Source organism: Lissotriton helveticus, chromosome 3_1 (genome assembly GCF_964261635.1).
Source record: "Lissotriton helveticus chromosome 3_1, aLisHel1.1, whole genome shotgun sequence".
Taxonomy (NCBI): Eukaryota; Metazoa; Chordata; class Amphibia; order Caudata; family Salamandridae; genus Lissotriton; species Lissotriton helveticus.
Window position 1 is genome coordinate 980,725,970 of NC_136061.1, and position 26,105 is coordinate 980,752,074.

At 47.9% G+C, this 26,105-nt stretch overlaps 1 protein-coding gene across 6 annotated transcripts in view; it reads right to left on the bottom strand.

Annotated features, from left to right (window-relative positions):
• The window catches only part of PCNT (pericentrin), a 1,333,356-nt gene that overhangs the window by 261,671 nt on the left and 1,045,580 nt on the right, over positions 1-26,105 (bottom strand). For all 6 annotated transcript variants that reach the window (XM_078681435.1, XM_078681433.1, XM_078681434.1 and 3 more), the window contains 2 exons: positions 19,711-19,994; positions 19,475-19,574 (listed from right to left, as the gene is read on the bottom strand). In XM_078681435.1, coding sequence (XP_078537561.1) covers positions 19,475-19,574; positions 19,711-19,994 — 384 coding nt within the window. The remainder of the gene's footprint in view (positions 1-19,474; positions 19,575-19,710; positions 19,995-26,105) is intronic.

The following is a 26,105-nucleotide window of genomic DNA, read 5'->3' on the forward strand; positions in this document are numbered from 1 at the left end:
CGACCAGGATGGAGGTGCGAGCTGTCCCACGAAGGTTCTTGCTGTCGACGTCGCTGGACCCAGGATTGGGCAACAAGTCTTGGCAAATGCAAGGCCCACGCGGTGGACCTAAAATGGCGTCTTGAGTGGACCAGGAGGGTCCAGGGTGCTCCTCTTTTGGAGGGGAGCAAGGGCTAGTCTGGAGCAACCAGGCCAGCAGTGTTTGTCGTCGTGGAGCGTCGTGAAGGGGTCACTAGCCAAACGGGCAAGTGACCTGGACAACGCGGTTGGCAGCAAAGAGCAGAAGGGCCCCACGCAGATCTCGTGGATGCAGGGGGGCTGAACTTCGGTGCTGGAGCTGCTCAGGGTCGGGGCTTCTCTTACCCCAAAGCACTCAGTCGAGGGTCACTCGGGAGTCGTGCTGGACAAGCGTTGTGCAGTTCTGAAGATGGCCGGTCCCTCGAGGTCTCGTCGCACCCACGGATCACAGCTGGGCTGATGATGTAGGTTGAGGTCAGAGGTGCCAGGGAAGCCGGTTCTCGTCGTGCTGGAGCAGTCTTGATCCGAAGGAGAGACTGGCAACAAACCGCGATGCTTGGTTGGTGCCTGCTGCTGCAGGGTGACTACTCCTTAGTCACAAGGGAGAATCTTGGGAAGAAGTCTTGAGTTCCTTTCGTGGAAAGTAGTTTCAGGATTCAAAGATGATCTCATTTGGGAGGGGGCCAGTTCCTACCTTTATCCTGCAAAAAGGGGCTGGCACGCGACTAAGTCCTGCCCTATGGGTGGGACTAGGAGGGGGGTGGTTACACCCCTCTCCTTTGGCGGGCTTTCCCCAGGCCAGGGGCTGGAGTGCCCCTGGAACTGTTTTCAGCCTGCCTATGCACAGTGAGCACCGGGGTGCCACTTGCAGTCACCTTCCTCTAAAGCCCTGCCTACCTAGGATACACAAAATCCTGTCTGGGACGGTGCTGGCACCGCCCCTGACAGGAAACCCTTTGTCCTTGCCTCCTGCTCTGGGAGGACTCCCAGCAGCAGGAGGGCAGACTTGTGTCTCGGTGGCAGCATCCATTTTGTGGAGCTAAGGCTATGGCTGACTTTAACCGGGGTTACAGGTTACATACATGTCGTGTCCCTCTAGAAGGGTGGAATGCTAACCCCGTCGCCAGAATTGGCGAGGGGTTAGTATTCCAATTCGTATGACACCTTACTCGACATGTTTTGATAAAGCGATACCAGAGTTGGCATATAACCGCGAGGATTATAATGCACTTAAGAGTATATGGTATGCGATATCATGGAAACGGCTAAGGGATGGATCCCGAAAGCCGCAGACAGGCTCAGCTCATGCCAGAGCACTATCTCACACGATTCCAAGCACTCTGCCTTCAGGATTGTTAAGGCCTGCCATAGGAGTGACTGATAGGAGATCTGTGTGTCCATTTAGGTTTAGATATAGGGATACTATATCTAAAGCAAAGGGTGAGTACACCACCTTGCCCCCAGCTGTCAAGCAGCCAGTTGTGTGTTTGGTTAGTCAGTCCAGGGGTGGCATAATACATGCTGCAGCCCCTGGGAGACTTCTGGGTACACCTCAGCCCTGGGTACAGGGACTTGGAAAGGGCCCAGTGCCAATTCAGTACCTGGGTACAATTTGGAATAGAGAGAACAGCTAGGCTGTGGGTCTGATTAGCAGGCCCACAGCCAGGGAAAGTCGTAAACCAGTGAAGCAAAAAGCAAAAAATCTGGGTGATCATAGGATTGCAGACCCTACTCTCCTACAAGGTAGAGGAAGATGATTCTGATCCTGAGACAAACAGTCAGAGCATAGTGAGGAGACTTAGGCTAACTAAAGCATGCATGGGAGTCAGTATGGGCAGCCCTCATACAGACCCCCAAGTGGGCTTAACCAGAGGCAGAGAAGAGGGAGATCCCACTCCAGGGACTCTCTCAGGTCTCATGCTTCAAATAGCTCTCATGGCCTTACTCAGAGAGGGATGACTTCCCCCTCAGAGAAAGGAACATGAGGCAAAGATTAAAGAAGCTGCTCTTAGGATTGAAAGACAGGAACTTGTGGTTGCCCTGGCCAAAAAGAAGCTTGCTCGTGCTAGAGAGCATAGAGAGAGTGGGTTAGAACCCACTGGTGGCAGCAATATCCCCAAGGATAAAGATAGGTCCTATGAAAATAGACACCTAAGCAAGATTGTGACCCCCTATAAAGAAGGGGATGACATCCACAAATGGATTACTGCTTTGGAGAGGGCCAGCAAAGTGCAGCAGGTGTCCCAAAGTCAGTGGGCAGCAATCTTATGGCTCTCCTTTTCTGAAAAAGGTAGAGATAAGCTCCTCACAGTTAGTGATGGGGATGCTAACAACTACTCTGTCCTGAAGAGTGCTCCGATTGATGGGTTTGGCCTAACCACTGAACAGTATAGGTTGATGTTCAGAGATACCCAGAAGACACAGACTCCGGACTGGACTGATTTTGTGGATTGTGCCACTAAGGCTCTGGAAGGCTGGTTATTGGGAAGTAAAGTTAGGGACTATACAGGATTGATCATGAGAGAGCATATCTTTAGCAACTGTCAAAACCAGCGATTGCATCAATACCTGATTGACTCTGATCTGACCTCTCCCCAAGAATTGGGAAAGAAGGCAGACAAATGGGTCAGAACCAGGGTCAAGCAGAAAAACCAGAACCAAGGGGGTGATCAGAAGAAGGCAGACCAGAAGGGTAATGAGCAGAAACAAAAAGACCAGAAGTCTTCACCAGGCCCCCAAAAGGCACAGGGGGAGGGTGCTCCAAAAAGAACAAACAGAAACAAGAAGGTCCAAAGAAGCCCTGGTGTGGATACTGTAAGTCAGTCTCTCACTGGTTTAGTGAGTGCACCAAGAAGGGCACAGCACCAACCACGATTGCCCCTAAGGCAACTGTTCCCCCTAGCCCAGCTGTTAGTTGTGGTTCCCAGCAAAAGGGTGTAGTAGGGTTGGCCCTGGGAACTGAGGTGGACTCTGGCCTAGTCAGAGTACCAACTCAGGCTGTTCTTGTCTGTGATGGGGACATAGCAATGCTTCTACTGTAAGTCCCAGTAATCTGAGCAAGTACAGACAGACACCTTTTATTAATGACAAGATGGCTCAGGCCTACAGGGACACATGTGCCAGTGTCACTATAGTGATACCTAACTTTGTGAACCCTGACCAGATCATACTAGGTGAAACCTACCTAGTGACCAACGCTAGCAATGCCACTACCTCCCATAGTATGGCAGTTGTTAACTTCTCCTGGGGAGGGGTAACTGGCCTCGAAAGAGTTGTTGTGAGTTCAGACCTTCCAGTAGAGTGTCTGTTCGGTAATGATCTTGAAACCTCAGTTTGGTCTGAGGTGGAGTATAGGACCCATGCAGAAATGCTGGGAATATAAGCACATGTCCTTGCTGTGACCAGGGCACAGGCCAAAAAGTGCTTACCTGAACAAGTGCTGGATCTTGAAACAATAGACCAGACACTACCCAAGAGAAAGAGCAAGAGGGTTAAGGCAGTGCCTTCCCCCCTGCCTCAGGTTGAGGATCAGCCCTCCCAGGAGGATGATTCTGAAATCCAAGAGGGAACTGTCCTGGAAGAACTTGAACCTGATCAGGTTGAGTTTCTTGGGACAGGGGGACCCTCAAGGGCAGATCTGAGACAGGTTCAATTAGATTGTTCCTCTCTTGAACCCCTCAGACAGCAGGCTGCTGCTGAGGCTGCTGGGAATGCTCAAGGTACCCATAAAGTGTATTGGGATGATGGCTGCTTTATTCAGAGGCTAGAGACCCCAAGCCTGGTGCTTCCAGGAGGTTGGTTATTCCTCTGCAATTTAGGGGCTTCCTTCTTACCTTGGCCCATGATATTCCCCTAGCAGGACACCTGGTCCAGAACAAGACTTGGGACAGGCTTGTCCCTCACTTTCACTGGCCCCATGGGTCAGAAGATACCAAGGAGTTTTGTCGCTCCTGTGTTACCTGCCAAGCCAGTGGCAAATCAGGTGGCACAACAAAGGCCCCCCTCATACCACTACCTGTGGTGGGGGTACCCTTTGAAAGATTGGGGATAGACATTGTAGGATCAATGGACCCCCAAACAGCAGCTGGGCACAGATTTATACTGGTGGTAGTGGATCATGCCACCAGGTACCCAGAAGATATTCCCCTGAGGACCACAACAGCTCCTGTTGTGGCAAGAGCCCTACATGGAGTTTTCTCCAGAGTGGGCTTTCCAAAGGAGGTTGTCTCTGACAGAGGTGCAAACTTCATGTCAGGATATCTAACAGCAATGTGGAAGGAGTGTGGTGTCAACTATAAGTTCACCACCCCCCAACACCCACAGTGCAATGGGCTTGTGGAGAGATTCAACAAGACCCTCAAAGGGATGATAAAAGGGTTACCTGAAAAGCTGAGGCGAAGATGGGACATCCTTTTACCCTGCCTTCTGTTTGCTTACAGAGAGGTCCCACAAAAGGGGGTTGGCTACAGCCCTTTTGAGCTTTTGTTTGGGCATCCTGTAAGAAAGAGGACCCCTATGTCTTGTGAAGGAAGGATGGGAGTTACCTCTCAACAAGCCTAAACTTGACATAGTGGACTATGTACTTGGTCTCCGCTCCAGGATGGCTGAGTATATGGAGAAGGCTTCCAAAAACCTTGAGGCCAGCCAAGAACTTCAGAAAGCTTGGCATGACCAAAAGGCTGTGCTGACTGTGTACCAGCCAGGACAGAAAGTATGGGTGTTGGAGCCAGTGGCCCCAGCAGCACTCCAGGAGAAATGGTCTGGACCCCGTACAATAGTTGAACAGAAGGGAGATGTCACCTACTTGGTGGACCTTGGGACTCCCAGAAGCCCCCACAGGGTGCTTCATGTCAACAGACTAAAAGCATTTGTCGACAGGGTAGACATGGGCTTGCTCATGGCTACAGATAAGGGGCAGGAGGAAGAGAGTGACCCTCTCCCAGACCTGCTTACTCAGAGCCCTGATGATGGGTCAGTAGATGGTGTTGTCTTTGCTGACAGCCTCTCTGAACATCAGCAACAGGACTGCAGACAAGTTCTTTAGTCCTTCAGACATCTGTTTTACCTGAGCCCAAGTCAGACAAACTGGTGCACCCATGAGGTGGACACTGGTGACAGTCTGCCTGTCAAGAGTAAAATCTACAGGCAACCTGACCATGTCAGGGACTGCATTAGGACAGAGGTCCAAAAGATGTTGGAGCTGGGAGTTATTGATCCCTCAGAGAGCCCTTGGGCCAGTCCATTAGTCCTGGTGCCAAAACCTCACACCCAAGATGGTAAGAGAGAGATGAGGTTTTGTGTGGGCTACAGAGATCTCAATGCTGTCACTAGGACAGATGCCCACCCCATCCCCAGGGCATATGAGCTCATTGATATATTGGCTTCTGCCAAGTTCTTGAGCACATTTGACCTGACAGCATGCTACTGGCAAATCAGATTAGCTGAGGATGCAAAAGCCAAGACAGCATTTTCGACCCCAGGGGGACATTATCAATTTGTGGTAATGCCCTTTGGTTTGAAAAATGCACCTGCCACTTTCCAAAGGCTGGTGAATCAAGTTCTCACAGGACTGGATGACTATTGTGCAGCTTATCTAGATGATATTGCTGTCTTTAGCTCCACCTGAGAGGATCACCTGGTCCACCTGAGGAATGTTTCAGAGGCCCTGCAAAAGGCAGGCCTCACTATCAAGGCCACTAAGTGCCAGATAGGGCAGAGCAAGGTTGTGTACCTGGGCCACCTGGTAGGTGGGGGTCAGGTTCAACCACTGGAGAGCAAGATCCAGACCATCAGAGACTAGACTCCTCCAATCACCCAGACACAGGCCAGAGCTTTCTTGGGCCTGTCTGGTTACTACAGGAAGTTTGTGAAAAACTATGGGTCCATTGTGACACCACTGAATGATTTAACTTCCAAAAAGATGCCAAAGAATGTTCAGTGGACAGTAAGCTGTCAAAAGGTATTTGATGACCTGAAGCAGGCCATGTGTACTGCACCTATTCTGAAAAGTCCAGATTACTCCAAAGAGTTCATAGTCCAAACAGATGCTTCTGAGTTGGGTGTGGAGCTGTACTTTCACAACTGAATATAGATGGTCAAGACCAGCCCATTGGTGTCATAAGCAGAAGGCTGATCCCTAGAGAGAAACGTTGGTCAGCTATAGAGAGGGAGGCCTTTGCTGTGGTTTGGGCCCTGAAGAAGCTGAGGCCATACTTGTTTGGCACTCACTTCAAGATTCACAGACAGACCACAAGCCCCTCCTATGGTTAAATCAGATGAAGGGTGAAAATCCCAAACTTCTTAGGTGGTCCATTTCCCTACAGGGGATGGACTTTACAGTGGAACATAGTCCTGGGACTGACCATGCCAATGCAGATGGACTCTCCAGATATTTCCACTTAGAACATGAAGACTCAACTGGTCAAGGTTAGTTTAATGTCCCTAAGTTTGGGGGGGGGTTGTGTAGGAGAGTAGGGTCTGCTTCCTATGGTCACCCCCACTTTTTGCATTTGCTTTACTGGTTTTCGACTTGTATGTGGCTGTGGGCCTGCTCATCAGACCCACAGCCCAGATGCACTCTCTCTAAATTCACACCATGTACTCTAGGTACATCCACGATTGGGAATTGGCTCACCTTGTCAGCCCCTGTAGAAGTGTACCTTAGGTACTCAGGACATAGGTGCAACCAAGGCCTACCAGGGGCTGCAGCATGTATTATGCCACCCCTGGCTTGCCACTCAAACTGACTGATCATTCAGCTGGGGCAAGGTCGTGTAATCACCCCTTGCTTAGGTATAGTATCCCTATATCTACCCTTAAATATAGACACAGTAACCTATAAGTCACTCCTATGGTAGGCCTTAACAATCCTGGAGTCAGAGTGCTTGGTTATGTGTGAGATGGTGCTCTAGCATGAGCTGAGCCTGTCTGCTGCTTTCGGAACCATGTCCTAATAGCTGTTCTATGATATTGCCATACCATATACTCTTAAGTGCATTATGAACCTCGCGGTTAAATGTGAACTTTGGTTTGGCTTTATCTAAACATGTCGTGTAAGGTGTAATTCGCTTTGGAATACTACCCCCTCGCCAATTCTGGCGACGGGGGTAGCATTCCACCCTTCTAGAGGAAGAAGACATGTTATTGCTGACTAGCCCGGTTAAAGTTAACCAGAGCCCCAGCGTCACAAAATGGATGCTGCTGACACGGACACAAGTCTGACCTCCTGCTGCTGGGAGTCCTTCCAGCGAGGGAGGCCTGGACAATAGGTTTCCTGCCTGGAGAGGTGCGAACACCACCCCAGACAGGATTTTGTGTATTGGGACAGGGAGGGCTGAATAGAATGAGACATGCCTGGGGCACACTAGGTGCTCCATGCATACCCCAGTTCAAACCGGTTGCTGGGGCACTCCAACCCCAGCTCTGGCGCGAAACTGCACAAAGGAAAGGGGGTGTAACCACCCCCCTTCCTGGTCCCACCCTTAGGAGGGACCTAGTGAGCAATCCAGCCCCTTTAGTTGTATAAAGGTAGGAGCTGACCCAGGAGACTTTAGATTTATCCTGAGGAAACTTTGAAACGAAACCCTTCGACATTCAACTGACGTGAAGACTGAAGAATCTCCCTTGTGGCCAAGGAGTGACCACCCTGAGCAACCAGGCACCATCCGGCAACTCGACGGCTTGCTTTGTCCCCGTTCCCGCCGGAATTCGAGCGCAGAGCCTGACAAGACCTTGACTCCAGGACTCCTCTGACCCCACTGCACGACTCCAGCACAGCTGAACCCGTGGAAGGCGTCGGAATCCGTGGAACCAGGCAACTTGGAAAGTCTTCAACTTGCTAACAGCGCAGCTCCTGAGGCATCCTCTAAGCTGTGCATTGGGGACTGAGACACCCCGACACCGAGCTCCACTTGCACCGAAGATCAGCCCTCCACACTCCACGAGATCTGCGTGGGGCCCTTCTGCTTGTGTTCTGCTCAATGCGTTGTACGGTTGCTGGCCCGTTGGCTAGTAGCCCTCTGACGACGATCCTTGTGAAAATCCATCGCTGGTCTGGTTGCTCCAGACTGACCCTTGCTTCCCTGAAAAGGTGAAGTACCTCAGACCCTCCTAGTCTGCACCAGAAGCCTCCTGTGTATCCTGCGTGGGTTGCCTTTGCTTAGGCTTGTTGGCTCCGATCTTGAAGTCGACCCCTCCATCTGCGAGAACCTTTGTGGGACAGCTCCTCTCCAGCACCTGGTCGTCCTAGACGCCTCCTGGTCCGCGTGACTGCAACGACAAGCTTCACATCTGCACCTGATTGCTCCTCGACGATGTCTGGTTCCGCCCTGGTTCCACCCAGTCACTGGCTAGTGACCTAGACTCTGTCCCCTCTGCTTTCAGGTCCTCTTCATCCTAGATCCACCCTTGGATCCACCCGGACATCTTCCTCCTGGTCGCCTGCAGCATCTTCTTCCAAGGCTCCATAGGAATCAACGAGAAAACCCGACACACTTTGACACCTATGCACCCGCAGCCCGTGGGTGAGGTAACGCGAGTACTTCGGTGCTCCAGTGTCTAGTTTTGTTACTTGTACATTCCTAGTTAGACCGGAAGTGTCTTAAATCTTCGATTACTTACCTTTAAAGTTCCCATTGACTTTCTATTGACTCTCGCGTGAGTGTACTGACACTGCACGCGCCGCCTGTGGGCCTCCTACTCCTAACCTAAGGGTCAGATAGTGTAGCCCCAGCGATTCCCAAGGCCCTAGGCCTTCTCCTTTCCCGAGTCGTGGTTCTTATACCACTTACTTAGTATATGGTTTTACGCGCCCCTAGGGCCTAACTGTAAATTGTGCTATTTGAAGTATTTCTAAGTATAACTTGGTATGTGCTTTTGCCTCTGAACTCAAAGAGTTCAGAGGAGTGTGTTAGTAAATAAATACATATATATTTTATATATATCCTGTGTGGTGTCCTATCATTTGGTATTCAAGGGGTTACATATGGTAAAACAGCTGGCTTTACACGCCCTCAAGAGTCTTTTAGCCTAAGACTGTTCTGTCCACGCTACCTCTAGGATAGCTGGTCTATAAGGTTGACTTTACAACCGTCACCATAAGGGTTGTTTGGACTGGTTCAAGGTGTTCACTAGAACAGTGAACATCATATACCAGGCCAACTTCTCACATCGCCTACAGAACAGAGCTAAAGGACATGGAGTTCCGTCAATCCGAGCATTCCTATATGGAAGCCCAATACCCAAAGAAATACAGTCAATAACCACAGTGGTCCTGATGCACAAGTTACTTACCTTCGGTAACGATATATCTGTAAGAAACAGTAGTTAGTGTTAGATCCCTCACCTTAGAATATCCCCAGGCGTCCGATTGGATCCGGAAAGTTTTCGTCAGCAGTACCCCGGTGCGCCGGTAGGCGTCGTCTGCGGCTCCACGTCCGTCGTCGTGATTGCCGGGATGACGTCGGAGTACTTAGGCGCCGCCCTCGCGCGCTGACGTCAGTTCTGTACATAACTTTCCGCGCCAGTAACGCAGAGCCATGATAGAAATAGACACTGGTGCCATGAAACTAGGGCTCTGAAAGGGATGTCCTTAACCCTAGATATCGGTTCGCAGAACTGGGAGGATGGGTGGGGCAGTAAGGAATCCAACACTAACTACTGTTTCATACAGATATATCGTTACTGAAGGTAAGTAACTTGTGCATCAGAAAGAAACAGGTTAGTGTTAGATTCCTTACCTCAGAATAGATACCCCAGCAATACCAATCCCGGTCGTGGGTCTGCGAATCAAGATCACACCAGAAAGTCCTGGAGAACGGAACGGCCGAAAAAGCCATCTCTCCGGACTTTGCTGTCCGGGCAGTAATGCCTAGCAAACGTGTGCCGCGAGGCCCACATAGCTGCCTGGCAGATGTCCTGCAAGGGGACTCACTGACCCAGGGCAGTAGTAGCCACCGTGGCCCGAGAAGAATGGGCTCTTTTTTTGCCAAAGATTAGGAAACCATGATACACAAGACGACCCACCGAGAGATGGTCCGCTTGTGCACCGCCGGTCCCTTCTTTGCGCCAGCATAACCAACAAAGAGCTGGTCGTCCACCCAGAACTGGCCTGTGCGGTCCAGATAGAAGGAGAGCGCACGTTTTGGGTCCAGACGGTGAAGCCTCTCTTCCTCTTTCGAGGGATGCGGAGGCGGATAGAAGGTGATGGACTGCCCGATATGAAAGGCTGTGACCACCTTGGGCAGGAAAGAAGGATGAGTCCTTAGAACAACCTTGTAAGGATGGACAGAGGAAAGAAGGTTTAGAAGATAGAGCTGGAGCTCATTCACTCACCTGGCAGAGGTGATGGCAACCAGGAAGGCAGTCTTAAGAGTTAGAAGACGAAGAGGACAGTTATGAAGTGGCTCAAAAGGAGCGCACATTAGATACGTTAGAACAAGATTCAAGTCACACTGAGGCATCGCGAAGGGAACAGGAGGTAACGTGTGTGATGCCTCTTAAGAATCTATTTACAACAGGGGACTTGAAAAGCGAAAGCTGATCAGGAAACCTTAAGAAGGCTGAAATGGCCGAGAGGTAGCCCTTGTTAGTGCCCTGCTGGGCAAGAGAAAGAAGGAAGAGGAGAACCTCAGAAAGGGGTGCAGAGAGTGGATTCACAGCCTTTGCTGTGCACCATGCCACAAATTTGTTCCACCTGCAGGTGTGTACCGTTTTTGTGGAGGGACGCCTGGCTGCCAGAATCACATTGCAAACTTCAGGAGGCAAGTCAAATGGCCTCAACTGCCACCGCTCAATCTCCACACATGTAGGTGGAGACTGGACAGGTTCGGGTGGAGGACCGTCCCCTGCTGCTGCGACAGAAGGTCATAATGAAGAGGCAGACGAATCGGGGGATCGACTGACACGCTGAGTAGCTTGAGATACCAGTATCTTCGTGCCCAGTCTGGAGCCACAAGGATGACTTGGGCCCGGTCTCGCCTGATCATCTTCAGCACTCTGGGCAGACGTGGTATAGGCAGAAAGGCGTACAACAGACCGCAGCTCCACTCGCGACGAAAAGCATTGCTGAGCGAGTGCCACCTTGGAAATTCCAATGCGCAGAGCTGATGACACTGCGCGTTCTCTTTGGTGGTGACTAGATCTAACCAAATAAAAGGGTAAATGTGCTCTCAAGGGAATTTGTTTGGGCAGAATTTAGTGAATTGCAAACTTATTTAGTAGGATTAGTTAATATATCCCATGTGAAATCAAATCATCAATATTGAATCAGACAAACGATATATATATAACACATGAAACATAAAACATAAACACAAAGGTGTAATGAAAAAGCGTTTTATCAAAATCAATGGTCAAAGAAATATAATATACAGGTAAGGTTCATTCAAAAATGTTTAGGTTTTGGAGGTATACAAACAAATTAATTGAAACAAAGACTCAACAAAACCTAAATACACCTATCTAAAATCAATATGAAACAAAACAAGATAAAGATGAGGTGAAAGTCGACGTTTCGGTCTCTTAGAAGCTACTTGAGGAGACCATCTTCAGGACAGAAGTCATATATATACTGTATAAAAAGACCAGCGTAATCTGAAAATAAAAATATTTACAGTTACACATCATATTGACTATATACAAATTGATAACACCTTTGTGAACAAACAAACAGTTCAATACTGACTCATGACAGAACTATCACAAACATCAAAACATACATATTGCATCGACTGTATTATGCAAATACTATTTCAACCTGTTAGGGCACACCTTAACCTTGTAATTCTATCACATCCTTAAGGCAATTTCCATTTGTCTAGGGGAATGTGTAGTCAATCATAGAATAACAATACTTTCTATTTACTAGGCAAATCTTCAGCATTTTTCTGTTTTACACACAATTTGACTCCACGCATTTACAGAAAGAGCCTTATCACAGTCATTGTCTTATTGGCATATTACATCCAACATTGTGACCCACGACCTGTTGGCATATCTACAGGTGAAAAAATTACTGGGAGGCCAACGAGTGAATCAATGTGTTAGTCTTTGGAAAGAAGTTGATTTACCTCATTCAATTTAGGAACGCTTTCTCTTGGCAAAGTCGCGCCTAGCGCAGAGAGGACGGTCGAAGTAGTACCGCTCCTGAAGGAACAAGAGTAATTAAGTTCACAACTTATTTTGATTACTAAAGTTTTGGTCCCAAACCCAATCAGAGGCCTACTTCTAGTACAATTACATTCACCGAAAGTTATCAGTACTCGCGGTTTTTTTGAAGCTAAAACATACCTATTTATTCTGATAGAGTAGATTTGTGCAGTATGTCCGGTGAGTCTGGTTGAATATGTTAAAAAGCCTCCTCACGACGAGTGAATCAAGGTAAGCAACGGGCATCTATAATAAAATTGTATACAGGTGGACATTTTTAGGCATACAGAAATTGCCTGACCAGAAATTAAACGCACAAGGGTTTTAACCATAACGTACCAAGCGCTACAAGGCATGGATCAATCCAGTTGTAATAGGCTGTCTTCAGCAAGTACCAGCGGACTAACGGTCGTATTACCGCAGAGAGTTACACCGTAGTCCCAGCAAAAAGTCACGGGCACAGAGATTCAGGACTGATTTTTAATCTGCAAACAGACAGACAAGCAGAATCATTTGGCAGTCTATAGCACTCGGGACGACCCAGCAAATACACTCTGCAAGTATAGAAATAAACCACATTGGTTAGGCGTCCGCCGTACACACGTGTACGGCGGACGCCTAACCAATGTGGTTTATTTCTATACTTGCAGAGTGTATATCACTTCTGAAACCACCGGGTCCGTGACTTTGGCTGTGACTCCGTTGAAATCGCATGTCTGCATAGAAAAATAAATTACTCCTTAAGACCGCTGTGCTCTAACCCTCCAGGTAAGCTACCTGGGCGTTAGGACTTTGAGACCACATGTCTAGCGGGTTGTTTTGCTGGGTCGTCCCGAGTGCTATAGACTGCCAAATGATTCTGCTTGTCTGTCTGTTTGCAGATTAAAAATCAGTCCTGAATCTCTGTGCCCGTGACTTTTTGCTGGGACTACGGTGTAACTCTCTGCGGTAATACGACCGTTAGTCCGCTGGTACTTGCTGAAGACAGCCTATTACAACTGGATTGATCCATGCCTTGTAGCGCTTGGTACGTTATGGTTAAAACCCTTGTGCGTTTAATTTCTGGTCAGGCAATTTCTGTATGCCTAAAAATGTCCACCTGTATACAATTTTATTATAGATGCCCGTTGCTTACCTTGATTCACTCGTCGTGAGGAGGCTTTTTAACATATTCAACCAGACTCACCGGACATACTGCACAAATCTACTCTATCAGAATAAATAGGTATGTTTTAGCTTCAAAAAAACCGCGAGTACTGATAACTTTCGGTGAATGTAATTGTACTAGAAGTAGGCCTCTGATTGGGTTTGGGACCAAAACTTTAGTAATCAAAATAAGTTGTGAACTTCATTACTCTTGTTCCTTCAGGAGCGGTACTACTTCGACCGTCCTCTCTGCGCTAGGCGCGACTTTGCCAAGAGAAAGCGTTCCTAAATTGAATGAGGTAAATCAACTTCTTTCCAAAGACTAACACGTTGATTCACTCGTTGGCCTCCCAGTAATTTTTTCACCTGTAGATATGCCAACAGGTCGTGGGTCACAATGTTGGATGTAATATGCCAATAAGACAATGACTGTGATAAGGCTCTTTCTGTAAATGCGTGGAGTCAAATTGTGTGTAAAACAGAAAAATGCTGAAGATTTGCCTAGTAAATAGAAAGTATTGTTATTCTATGATTGACTACACATTCCCCTAGACAAATGGAAATTGCCTTAAGGATGTGATAGAATTACAAGGTTAAGGTGTGCCCTAACAGGTTGAAATAGTATTTGCATAATACAGTCGATGCAATATGTATGTTTTGATGTTTGTGATAGTTCTGTCATGAGTCAGTATTGAACTGTTTGTTTGTTCACAAAGGTGTTATCAATTTGTATATAGTCAATATGATGTGTAACTGTAAATATTTTTATTTTCAGATTACGCTGGTCTTTTTATACAGTATATATATGACTTCTGTCCTGAAGATGGTCTCCTCAAGTAGCTTCTAAGAGACCGAAACGTCGACTTTCACCTCATCTTTATCTTGTTTTGTTTCATATTGATTTTAGATAGGTGTATTTAGGTTTTGTTGAGTCTTTGTTTCAATTAATTTGTTTGTATACCTCCAAAACCTAAACATTTTTGAATGAACCTTACCTGTATATTATATTTCTTTGACCATTGATTTTGATAAAACGCTTTTTCATTACACCTTTGTGTTTATGTTTTATGTTTCATGTGTTATATATATATCGTTTGTCTGATTCAATATTGATGATTTGATTTCACATGGGATATATTAACTAATCCTACTAAATAAGTTTGCAATTCACTAAATTCTGCCCAAACAAATTCCCTTGAGAGCACATTTACCCTTTTATCTAATTACCCAAGCCCTCAAGGGTTGATTGGGTTGCTCACTGTTTGTTTATCATTAGATCTAACCAAGGCTCTCCCCACTGCTGAAAGAGACCTTGCGCCACATCAGAGTTCAGACGCCATTCGTGATCCATCATGCACAGGCGGCTGAGTTTGTCCACCCTGGCGTTCAGGGAACCTGCCAGGTGTTGAACCACCAGGGTGACGCCCTGGTGTTTCAGCCATTGCCAGAGGCGCAGAGCCTCCTGGCAAAGTGTCCACCACCCCGCCCTATTTGTTGCAGTACCACATGGCGGTGGTGTTGTCCATGAACACCTGCACTACACTTTCGCGGACAGAGGGAAGGAATGCCTTCAGTGCAAGTCAGATCGCCTGTAGCTCCAGAAGGTTGATATGGAGCCAGGACTCCGCCGGAGACCAGAGGCCTCTGATCTCCCTCTGTCCCATGTGGCCCCCCCCCCATCCCAGGAGGGACTTATCCGTCACCACTACGTGCTCTGGTTGGGGTAGGGAGAGAGATCTGCAGCTGAACCAATCGCGGTTCGTGAGCCACCACTGCAACTGACTCGCAGTGCCCTCAGGACGTGGTCGGACAGGTTGTCCTGATGCTGTGCCCACTGAAACTTCAGGTCCCACTGCAGAGCCCGCATCCGCCATCTGGCATGATGCACCAGAAGGATGCAGGAGGCCATCAGCCCCAGGAGCCACAGCATCAACCTGACCGAGACTCGGGATAAAGGCTGAAAGATCGGAATCAGAGCCTAAATATCCCTAACCCGCTGCTGGGGGGGGATAAATCCGAAACTGCGCAGTGTCCAGAACCACTATGATGAAACGGAGCTTCTGAGAGGGGCACAGGTGTGACTTCGGCACGTTGATGGAGAACCCCAGCAAGTGCATGAGGTCGGCCGTAGTCTGGAGGTGGCTGACGACTGTTTGGGGCAAGCCCGCCTTCAACAACCAATTGTCGAAATAGGGGAAGACTGAAACCCCTGATCTGCGCAGATGAGCTGCGACCACCGCCATCACTTTCGTGAACACCCGAGGGGCGCTGGTAAGGCCGAAGGGGAGCACGGTAATCTGAAAGTGCTCGTGGCCTACCGTGAACCGCAGGTAGCGCCGGTAGGACGGGGATGTGGAAATACGCGTCCTGAAAGTCCAACGCTACCATCCAGTTTCCTGGGTCCAGGGCAGCTAGGATCTGAACCAAGGTCAGCAACTTGAACTTCTCTTTCCGGAGGAAGCCGTTGACGCTTCGTAGGTGCAAGATAGGGCGTAGGCCTCCTTTGCCCTTCTTCTGTACCAGAAAGTAGTGGGAATAGCAACCACGTTCTACTTCTGGCCCAGGAACACCCTCGATGGCCCCCTTGGCCAAGAGGGCCGTAACTTCCTCCTGCAGAAGTTGCAAGTGATTCGCCGACATGCGGTGGTACTGCGGTGGCATGGCTGGAGGGGTCGCCTTGAAGGGAGGGAGTAGCCCCTTCTGACGATTTGCAGCACCCACCTGTCGGACGTGATGGTACACCAGTGGAGGAGGTGATGGCGAACTCTGCCCCCCACTGGTGTCGAATGGGCCTGAAATGCCGGACTAGTAAGGCTTAGAGGCAGATGCTGCGGCAGCAGATGAGGATTGACCCTGCCGTTGTCCCCCGGCACCGCCACGGCGGTAACCACGTCCGCGACTGCATTGAGACTGGTTCTGCGGCCTGTGGCTGGCTGGACGTGTGGGGCGCCCCTTCCTTGGCCACGAAAGGGGCGAAAAGCAGAAGTTTGCTGGTGTTGGACTAGGCCCAAGGACTTGGCCGTAGCCATGGAGTCCTTGAAACGCTCCAGCGCACTGTCCGCTTTGTCGCCAAAGAGGCGACGGCTATCGAAGGGCATGTCCAAGCGTGTGGCCCGGGCATCCCCTGAAAAGTTGGCGGATCTCAGCCAGGCGTGGCGGTGAACCACCACTGTCATTGCAATCGCTCTACCCAGCAAGTCCGTGGTGTCAAGTCCACACCGGATCGAGTAGCGTGCTGCATCCCGCCCTTCCGCCAGGGCTTGGGCGAGCCGTGTTCAGGCCTCCTCCGGGCACTGTGGCAGCACCTCCGTAACCGTATCCCACAGAGAGTGGGTGTAACGGCCCAAAAAGCAGGCGGTGTTGACAGACCGCAGCCTCAAACTCAGGGAGGAGACAGTTTCTTCCCAAACTGATCATAACTTTTGGACTTCCGATCCGGAGGAGTGGTCAGGAATATGCGGTCTGGGACGTAGAGGCCTGGATCACCAGGCTCTTGGGGGTGGGGTGAACGGACAGAAAGTAGGGTTGGCCCATAGCCAGGCGGTAGTGTCGGGCCACGTTTCGATCCACAGGGAGGTCTGTGGAGGGCTTGGACCAGGTGCCCATCAGAACGTCGGTGAGGGCTTTGTTAAATGGCAGTAGAGGCTCCGAGGAACTTGCCTGCGGTTTGAGCACCTGCGTGAGGAGGTTAGTCCTTACGGCCGCGACAGGGAGCTCAAGAGCCAAGGCCCTGGACGCCCTGTTCAACACCATGCTGTAAGCAGCCCCCTCCTGCGAAGCCATGGAGGGAGGAGAGACGAATCCAGTGTCTGGCGAAGTGTCCAGACCAATGGCCTCCCCCAGCTCTTATGCTCAGTCCTGGCTCAACTGTCCCAGTCCTCCTCGTCATCCATCTCCTGATAAGCAGGCAAAAATTATGGAGCCGGGTCGTAGGTGAAGGCCTCACCTATCGACGCCGGAGACGGCGCGGACCCGGACTGAAACTGGGGTCGACGTCGTCCGGGGACGGCGCCGGGAGTGACACCCTCGGCGTCAGCGCCAGCGGAAGAGTCGTAAGGTCGACTGGCGACGACCCGGATCCTGTAGGGCCCTGCAGCGGCGGGACCGGAGTCGATGACGGTGCCGGGGCGGAAGCAACAGATGGCGCCGGGGCCGGCGGCCCTCTAGGCCTCCCAGTCGGGCCCGCGGGGCCAAAGGCCCCTCAGCAGGTTTGGACGGAGGGAAGTGCGACCTCATGGCCGTGAGGAAAGCACTGATCTCTACCGGCGTCGCGTGCAGCCCAGGGACCAGCGGGTATGGAGCTGGACGCGGCGCCTGCAGCACCGATGGAGCCGCGTGGGCGTTGTCGCCCGAACCCCCGGCCGTGTCGCGCGAGCGTTGGGGGGGGAGTCAGAAGAGCGATGACGCCTCTTCGACTTCTTTTTCGAATGCCTCAACTTACATAAGTACTTGGAGCACGAGTGGTGGTGGTGACTCGTCGAGCGACTATGACTGCGGCTCCACGACCGGTCCCTCGACTTCCTCCTCGACCGGGACCTCGAGCGGGGCGGAGCAGACTGTTTGAGCTCGAGCAGCTTACGGGACCACGCCCGTCTAACCTTCGAGGTCAAGGCCCGGCAGTCGGGGCATGACTTTTCATCATGGTTGGCCCCGAGGCAGTAAAGGCACCGACGGTGGGGGTCGGTCACCGACATCAAGCGGTGACAGGCCTCGCAAGGTTTAAAACCAGGCATCCCTATCGGCACCACGAGTCGAAGGTCGACTCGAAAAGTGATCAAAAGAGATCAAAAAAGTTAGTCAAAAATGACTATAGTCCTGCTCTTCCCGGATCTGCGCTTGCTGGTGTGGAAAAAAGAAGAACTGACGTCATCGCGCGAGGGCGGCGTCTAAGCACTCCGACGATTATCCTGGCGATCACAACCGCGACGACGGACGCGGAGCCACAGACAACGCCTACCGACGCGCAGGGGTACTGCTGACGAAAACTTTACCGATCCAGTCTGATGCCTCGGGACATTCTAAGGTAAGGAATCTAACACTAACCTGTTTCTTTCAGATGGCCTGGCGTACAGCCCTAAAGGCACATGCAGTGGGACAACAAACTGAGCCAGCACACACCTTTGTGGCAAGGTAGGTGGCTGCGAGAGGTGACGGGGCTCACGGGGTTCAAAAGATGGGATCATATTGGCATATCATTGTTGGACGATGTATGGGTGGGCAACCACATTAGGACGTTTCAAGACCCTTATTACTAATATCTCAACAACACTCGCTCCACTGAGGACCTGGTGAGAGGGATGGCTGGGCCCTCTGAAGGTGGAGGACTGGCGTGACGCTTATATGACCCCCAAGACCATCACCACTTCAGCCAGACTACGCCTAATCCAACTATATAACTTACACAATGCCTATCTCACCCCAGAACGCCTCTACAAGGCAGGTCTGCGTCCCTCTTCGAACTGCACACGATGTGGACAGGAACCGGCAGATTTTTTACCAGATGATTTGGTCCTGCCCTTGCCTCATATTGGGCTGCAATAGAGTCCGAACTCACACACGTCATAGGTTGGCAGGTTCCTTGTGATTCCTTACGACTCATCCTGGGAGCAATAGGATGTCCTAGACGGATCCAGAACGGACAAATTATTCCTGGGGACACCCATCACGGTAGTCAAAAGTGACATTGCCGCGTCATGGGCGCAGTCTAAACCCCCAAATATAACCAAATGGCGCTAGGTTGTAGATTGGTGTGCCGCACAGGAAAAACCCCGATTTCGGGCCAGTGGATGTCCAAACAATCATAAAAAGGTCTGGGGCAAATGAATGAATCAATAAGACGGAGTAGAATTGTAAGCTATTTATATACACAAATGTACAGTTTATGCGCCGTGGTTGAGAACTGTCGCACTCACTTATATTCAAGTAATGCAAATGTATTATGAAGCGTAATGGAACGTTGGTCAAAGTGTCACACTGTTACTTGTTTACTTGCTAGTAAAAATCAATAATATTGTTAATCAAACATTTTTGGGGGGAACCTAAACTATAAATGACAATTGAAACCGGTCTAGATTATAAAAGACAATTTTTGCTTCCTCAAAGGAAACTGGTTTGTAAAGTTTGTTAGTAACCTTGAGAGTAATAAATACAGATGTTTACTTACCGAAGCAAAAGAAGATAATCTCTGCAATTCCACCTTGAGATCAGTTAGCATTTTCAATAAAGACGTTAAAGCTTCTTCATCTGAATATTCAGTAAAGGTCCTAGATTTAAAGACAGAAATATACTGATTTGTATTATCAATTAAAGTCTTGTATGGAATACTAACATATATTAATGTGCAAGGCTTCTTCAGTGGCTATTCAACTAAATAAGAAAACCGTTTCTGTAATGCCTCACCTGTCTGTAAAATGTTTACCAAACTCCTTTAGATGGATTGCAGCAGAAAGTAGCTGCTGTCTCATCTTCTCCATCCTTTGCAGCTGCTGCTGGAGAGAGAGAGTGCCACGTTTATGAGAAGCAGCCAGGCTGGGATTAGCAGGATCTTTCAGAGGGCTTGTAGGATCAGCTGTTGGCCGTTTCCTTCTCACCAGCTGCCGCTCATCCTCCTCAAGCTCTGCGAGAGTCTGCTGCAGTTCCTTGATTCTTATTTCATCTCTCTGGTGCTGAAGCTGTAATTCATGCTGTCAAAAATAGTCCAATTATAAATAAGGTTGCAATACTGATTAGTAAAAAATACTTCTATGTACAATTCCAGCTTAACATGCTGCCATTTGCTAGAACGAAAATAGCTATCGGACTTGGACCTATTAAAACATTAAAAACTGCAGTGAAACTCCTAATTTTGGGTTGTCTCCCAAAGCCAATTAGTGAAAGGACCTGTGGCTATGCCCTTACAGACTTTAATGAATTCCTGTAGCATGGAGAGCAGTTTGTGATCTTTGCTTCGTATATCAAAGGGAAGGTAAATGAGTTGCATGTGAATCTATGACGGTAACCAATGTGAAGAACAACAACTCCAAAGAGCTTCCGAGGCACTTGATCAGCCAGATCCACAAGCTTTGAGTACAAAGCAGTGACTGCTGAAGAAAGTGGGATAATGAGGTTTTGAGGAAAGATCACCAAATACATCTAGCATACTTTTGTCTCTGCTTTAATGTCTGAAGGAAGGAGTAACCCTATGCAAATGTGTGGTGTCTTCAATGTTGCTGCTTTAGAGATCCCTTGTACTTGCTGTTCTACTGCTGGTTGAATGAGCAGTAACTTATCACAGCGAAGGTCTGTGGCTTTCTGATGGCCAAATTTAACGCAGAAAACAATCTCTGGAATGCCTCACATTAATTAAACAACAATGGTCCCGTGCATGAAAAGATAGACATACAATAAATATAGACGAAATCAAATCTATATTTTGGAAGGACTTGTCCAGCCGGACAGAGGTCTTTCAAGTTTACTGAATAAACAAGATTTACACAAGTGGAACAAAGATACCTTCCACAGAACCCCTGTGTGGTACACAAGCCTGTGCCCAACACATGCGGGTTGATTACCGTTAGTGAAGATAGGAAAGGTTTGAAGGCAAACAACAAGCGTTTTTCTGTTTTACAAATACATTACACAGAAAATATCATTAAGCACCATTACAGCAAACTATACAATCAATCATCTGTATAGGGTGCATAAGCAAGTCGACGGCGTTTCGGTTCCCCTTAAAGAGTTATGGGAACCATCATCAGGACAAACAGTAATATTGCCTTTCTCATTAAACCTTACTTTGCCTAAAAGAAGGAAAAATACATACTTTAGAATAGAGGAACTAAAAACAATAAAAACAACAAGGAAGAATTGTGACTTCTCGTGCACCGTGCATGACTTACTGTGCCAGGTGAGTACCGCGTCGGACCGGCTGGTAAGGTAGTGATGGTTCCTTAAAGTAGTACTTAAATTCTAGGTCACGAGTGTAGATCAAGTAGCCCGTGACTATACGGCGGCGGAGAGAGAGTGCAGAATAACCGAGGACGGCTTAACATAGGCAGGCTATCTCTAGAAATTTTCAAACCGTGCGTCTAAATGATGTGACCACGGCATCAAAAAGGGGACAATTGTGCTAAAGTGCGCGTATGGACTAAAGGTCTCGCAGTGCCCATGAGCTCTAAAGATCTCCTCTCGTGTGAGGGGGTGGCGGATTTGGCTTACCAATGCAGCGCAAGGCACGTCATATCGGGAGTATAGTTACTCAAGTGCTTCGATTCTGCAGCCCTGCATACAAAATATATAATAGGCTACATATTAGAGTAGGGATCAGAGATACCGCTTGGGTCTAAGAGGCAGCATGCAAATAGTCTTACCAATTATAGGCGATAGCGGCCGTGTTACAGAATCGTAACAGGTCGGCGCCAGGGTGTGCCTGTAAAAAATTTTAAACGTATGTTTCAGGGATTTAAAATTTACTCAACTACAATCCCAAAGTACTAATGCATAATGTTATGCACTTACCGAAAGGCGCGGTCACAACGATCTTCCCTGGCGTGCTGGCGTGCTACAACCAGGAAGTAAAAGAAGGGGAGGGTGTGAGATGTGATTGGACAGTGCCGGTGAGGAGTTTGGGCATAGAAATAAACAAGGGGCAACTTTTACCATAGTCATCTTGGGTGATGTTTAAAAGTGACTAGCATGCAGAGTGATATGTTTAAAAGACGTACATCCCGTATAATCGGGGATAACAGCCACATAAATCTTCAGAGACCTCAGTTAAGCATAAAATAGGACGTACAGTTCAAGGGATCCAATTACATTCTAAATTCTCAGATTAAAGCAGTCCACTCCTCCTGTAGGTTCAGCCCTGAGTTCAGGCTGTCTGTCTTTAAGATCCATTTTAGTTCCTCTCTATTGAGCATCCGGGTTAGGTCACCCCCTCTCGGTGGTATGATGACTTGAGTGATGACTGTCCAGCGGATCTCATTCTCAGTGTGTCCTTTGCTTAGAAAATGTTCAACCAACGGTGCATTTGGAGTTTGGCACCTGATCCGACTGCGATGCTGTGATATTCGCAGTTTAACTTTTTGCTTTGTTTGGCCAACATATATGAAATTGCATGGGCAAAAGATTGCATAAACAAGGTTACTACTATTACAATTAGTAAAACTATGTAGTACATTCCTTACATTTTTATATACAAATTCTTTGCTTTCAATTGCAAATTCACAAACCACACATGAACCGCATTTCGAATGCCCCCGGAGAGGTGGTAGTGACCAATGGTCATGGAGTGTGACATTTCTAACAACCGTAGGTGGTAACGCTGCCCTAACCAATTGGTCTCTGAGGTTTTTACTTTTCTTAAAAGCAAAGAGGGGGGTCTGCCAATTTAGGGGACCAGAATTCAAAATATGCCAGTTTTTGTTTATACATTTCTTGACACGATTCGATACAGTAGTGAAGGTAGTCACACACACTATTTTCTCATTGGTCTGTTTTGGCTTCGGCTCTAGAAGAGTGTCGCGAGGACAGTACCAGGCTCTCTTCATAGAGTTTTTTATCAGGCGCTTGGGGTAGCCTCTAGATCTCAACTTTGAAGACAGTGTGTTCGCCTCAGTGAAATAATCCTCTTTCTTAAAACAATTCCTCCTGAGTCTGAGGAACTGTGAGTAGGGAAGGCTATCCCTCAGGGCCCTTGGGTGACAACTATTATAGCTCAGGAGGGTATTCCTTTCTGTTGGCTTGCGAAACAAAGATGTGTATAAAGTTCCCTCATCGTGTTGAATGGTCAGGTCTAAGAAGGAAATACTATCTTTGTTGTGGACTAAGGTAAATGTAAGTCCATTGCAGTTATTATTGAGCCAATGTATTAGTCCTGGGAAATCCGCAGTGGATCCGCCCCAAATTAAGAAAATATCGTCTATGTAACGCCTCCACGTGTGTATACCCTGATGGAATGGGTTACTACTGGACAAGATGGTTTGGGTTTCCAACCAGTCCATGTATAGAATTGCCAGGGTGGGGGCAAAAATAGCTCCCATGGAGCAGCCCCGTGTTTGTTGGTAATATTCTGAGTCAAAAAGGAAAAAGTTTTGAGTAAGGCAGATCTCTAATAGTTGTATTATGAACAGAGTTGGTACTCTATGGGGACGTGTCCTGGTGTCTAGTATAGTTTGCATTACAAGTAGTGAGTCTTTCTGGGGTATATTAGTATACAAAGACTCCACGTCTAATGTACACAGAGTCTCATGTTCAGGGTCAAAAGCAAGGTTCTCAATCAGACTAATCATGTGCATGCTATCCCTGATATAGCAAGCAGTGATCGGCACAAAATCCTTTAGGAAAAAATTGACGTAGTGGCCCAGAGGTTCTAGGACCGAACCACAACCAGATAATATTGGTCTACCCGGGGGGTTATCCATCCTTTTGTGGATCTTGGGTAATGTGTAAAGAACAGGAGTTCTAGGGTTAGCAACATTCAAAAAATTGTACTCATGTTGACTTATAATACCATTCTCCTGAGCCTCCATGGTTATGGTTTTAATAAGGGTCTGAATATCCTTGGTGGGGTTACACGGAAGCTTACAATAATGGTCAGTATTAGTAACCTGACGCAAAAGTTCTCTCTTGTAATTACCAATATCTTGTAGAACTATCCCCCCTCCCTTGTCTGCCGACTTGATAATCAAGGTGGCATTATTTCTGAGGGAATTGATTGCTGACCTTTCATCCAAGGAAATGTTGTATGGTACATAGAGATGAGATTTCTCTATATTAGAGACTTCTCTGAGAATGACTTTCTCAAAGGTTATTATTTCTTTTGGGATCATGCTAGAGGTAGGGGAGAAGGTTGATGGTGGGCGGAATGGGGTTGTAACATCCCTTGGTTCAGATGGATTTAATTCAAAGAATGCACGCAGTCTTAGCTTCCTGAAGAAGCCTAGTAACTCTGATTGGAGATTCAAAAAATTTGGGTAGGTGGTGGGGACAAAAGATAAACCCTTACTTAAGATAGATAGCTCATCTGGGGTTAGGATGTGGTTAGAGATATTAAAGATGGGAATTGTATCTAAACTAGAGTTGGCTGTTACCACTGGTAAAATTTCTGCCTCGTCTGGTGCTCCCCCGGGGGGTTGTGCCATCGTTTCTGTTGTTTGGTTCTGCCTCTCTTCTGGGGTTCTGGATTTCCCCTGGATAAAAAAGGAACCTGGTTACGTGTTGGTCCACTCCCTCCTTCGCCCGGATCAGAGCTATCTGAGGACTCTGCAGAGGAGTCCGTAAAACCAACAACAGTGTTTCTATTATTGAAGCGTCCCCAGGGTCTAGGGTTTTGTTGATGCTGATGAAAGTTACGATTCGTATAAAAATCCTTCTGTAAGTATGGGTATGCCCGTTCAAGAGAAAAAAGTTTGATGTCTTTTTTAACTTTATTAGATTTTTTATTCTGCTCTATACGATTGAATTCAGCAACTGTTTTATCAATCTTTTCAAGCAATGCCTTTGCATCAATGATTACCTTATCATCAGTTATCTGTTTTTCCAAGTCTTTGATTGTTTCTGTGAGTTTTTTAAGTTCCTCGCTTGCGGTCTCTATACCTAGGACTAGCCAGTGCCTAGAGCAGGTAGTACCGATACCGCTAAAGCCTGTTATATATTTCGGATTGTCCGTAAACACCCCTGGTATATTCCTGACTTGAAGGCCAAGTGGGATTGTATTAGATTTTAGGTACTGGGTGAGCATTAAAGTCATCAACTCTAGTCTGACGTATTTCTTCTTTTGCTTTTCTAGTTCATCAGAAAGATTGGTACTACCTGTAGTATTGGTGTCTTCCTGGTCAGTGAATAATGACGGTCCTGCACAAATTTTATTAATGTATTCAAGAGAATACAAAGGGGCTGTGTCAGACATCACAGTGATGAGAAAAGGAGGTGAAAGGAGATGTGGGGAGCAGTAAAAAACCGCTTGTGTACAGGTAGGGAAGCTAGCGACCACTTAGGAGAAGTGGGAGGGAGAGTAAAGCCCTTGCAATCAATCGATTGCGCACAATATTCTTTTTCAACAACAAGGGACCCCAAAAAACAGTCAGCCAGGGACCTCGGGGAGCAATTTTTTGAAACAACAATGGTCCCGTGCATGAAAAGATAGACATACAATAAATATAGACGAAATCAAATCTATATTTTGGAAGGACTTGTCCAGCCGGACAGAGGTCTTTCAAGTTTACTGAATAAACAAGATTTACACAAGTGGAACAAAGATACCTTCCACAGAACCCCTGTGTGGTACACAAGCCTGTGCCCAACACATGCGGGTTGATTACCGTTAGTGAAGATAGGAAAGGTTTGAAGGCAAACAACAAGCGTTTTTCTGTTTTACAAATACATTACACAGAAAATATCATTAAGCACCATTACAGCAAACTATACAATCAATCATCTGTATAGGGTGCATAAGCAAGTCGACGGCGTTTCGGTTCCCCTTAAAGAGTCATGGGAACCATCATCAGGACAAACAGTAATATTGCCTTTCTCATTAAACCTTACTTTGCCTAAAAGAAGGAAAAATACATACTTTAGAATAGAGGAACTAAAAACAATAAAAACAACAAGGAAGAATTGTGACTTCTCGTGCACCGTGCATGACTTACTGTGCCAGGTGAGTACCGCGTCGGACCGGCTGGTAAGGTAGTGATGGTTCCTTAAAGTAGTACTTAAATTCTAGGTCACGAGTGTAGATCAAGTAGCCCGTGACTATACGGCGGCGGAGAGAGAGTGCAGAATAACCGAGGACGGCTTAACATAGGCAGGCTATCTCT